At 59.6% G+C, this 1,803-nt stretch overlaps 1 protein-coding gene across 1 annotated transcript in view; it reads left to right on the top strand.

The window, feature by feature from the left end:
• The window catches only part of Otud7a (OTU deubiquitinase 7A), a 105,832-nt gene extending 105,371 nt beyond the window's left edge, over positions 1–461 (top strand). Inside the window, exon 12 of the mRNA XM_028776692.1 lies at positions 3–461. Within this exon, the coding sequence (XP_028632525.1) occupies positions 3–461 (459 nt within the window). The remainder of the gene's footprint in view (positions 1–2) is intronic.
• The last annotated feature ends 1,342 nt before the right edge of the window (positions 462–1,803 follow it).

Raw genomic sequence — 1,803 nt, 5'->3', positions numbered from 1 at the left:
CGCCCGCGCGCCAGAGCGTCATCCACGTGCAGGCGGCGGCCCGGGACGAGGCGTGCGCGCCGACCGTGGGCGCGCTGCGGCCGTGCGCCACGTACCCGCAGCAGAACCGCTCGCTGTGGTCGCAGAGCTACAGCCCAGCGCGCAGCGCGCTACGCACGGTCAACACCGTGGAGTCGCTGGCGCCCGGCGGAGGGGACGCCCCGGGGCCCGCGGAGCACAAGTCGCAGACCTACAGCAACGGCTTCGGCGCAGCCCGCGACGGGCTGGAGTTCGCCGACGCCGACGTGCCGGCCACGCGCTCGAACGCTGAGGGCGGCCGCGGTGGTCCGGGGCCCGCGCAGCGGCGCTGCCAACGGGAGAACTGCGCGTTCTACGGGCGCGCGGAGACCGAGCACTTCTGCTCTTACTGCTACCGAGAGGAGCTGCGGCGGCGGCGCGAGGCGCGCGCGGCGCGACCCTGAGCCACCCAGGACTGCTTTTCCATCCTGTGGGTCTTTTTTTACTTGCTCTGGTCAGCCGAAGGGCCGGCGCTTCCTCGGTCAGTGCCGTGTATGTGTTTGGTCAAACGTTCCTAATGGTGCCTGAACCTACACTGATGCCACTCAGGTAGTAGACGGATAGGAAACAAGTCATACTGTTGGAAATGGGTGTGCTAGCCTAGCATCTGCCTCGTACCTGTGGAAACTCAATAGCCATTGCAAGAGTATTTTTGTTCCTCTATACGAGAAATAAAGAAAATCGCAGCCCTTTGTTTTTAGAAGGGAGTGTTTTACATGCTTTTTTTTTCCCTAACCTAGGGACTGACCTCTTCCAAGTAGCGGTCACTTGCGTGCGGTTGGTGGCACGCAGAGTGTAGAAGCAAACGCGCAGCCCGGCCTGAGGTGGAGCTTCCTCTGCAGCTCCCACCTGCTTCCCACCTGGGTCCCTGGAGACCTCCAGCAGGCACCTTGCTACCCGCTGACGCTGGCCCCTTAGGACTCCCCACCTCCATTTCATAAGCAAACCCTCCTCCCACAGCCTCCCCCCACTCCCGGCTCAAACAACATTCACACTGCCATCCAAGCTGCGGGCGACCACAGAATGAGCACCGGACAACCTACCTCTCAGGGCACGGTGAGGTGTAGCGATCGCTCCCAGAGCCGGGCAGCTCAGGTGACAGGGGCTTCCCAGAGACACTTGGGATGCAAAAAAGCAGGGTCCTGAACTCAAAATCGGATCGGCCCGCCTATGAGCCAGCATGATAGGCTGGTCATAGCTCCTTTGAAAACATATGTACAGTGAACTGTCGCTGGAGGGCCCCTTAGGAGGTGTGATCACATCCGTGCCCCAGAGGAGGGGGCAGAATTGACCCCTTGGTCACTGTGTCAGCCCATTGGGCTGCTTTGAACCCAGCCTAGCCTCCCTTCCATAGGGTAGGGGCTGAGAGAGGCCAAAAGGGAAGGAAACCACCCTTACCCCCACCTGCCTCTGTCAGGATTCAGCCAGGTTAAAGGGCTCTCTGCTAGTGGAGACCCTTCCCAGAGCGGCCCTGCTCCTGGCTCCATGCCACATTGAGGGAGCAGCCAAGTCTCCGAGCAGCCTCCTTTTTGGTGCCTCCTACATTTCTTGAGGAAAATTTAAAAAATAATAATGTGTCCTTAGCTACCCTGTTTGAGCAGCAATATGCAGCCTCTTCCTTCCGAGATTACCTCTGCAGACCACTGTTCTTGGCCAAGGACACTGAGGAACTGGTCCTCACTAACAAGCTGGCGAGCTTGCTTCCAGGACATGGATAAGATGGGTCAAACCCTCACTAACAAAACA

This window comes from Grammomys surdaster, unplaced genomic scaffold (genome assembly GCF_004785775.1).
Source record: "Grammomys surdaster isolate TR1022 unplaced genomic scaffold, NIH_TR_1.0 271, whole genome shotgun sequence".
Classification (NCBI taxonomy): domain Eukaryota; kingdom Metazoa; phylum Chordata; class Mammalia; order Rodentia; family Muridae; genus Grammomys; species Grammomys surdaster.
The sequence above is the reverse complement of the archived record's forward strand: the minus strand, read 5'-3'. Positions and strand labels throughout refer to the sequence as shown.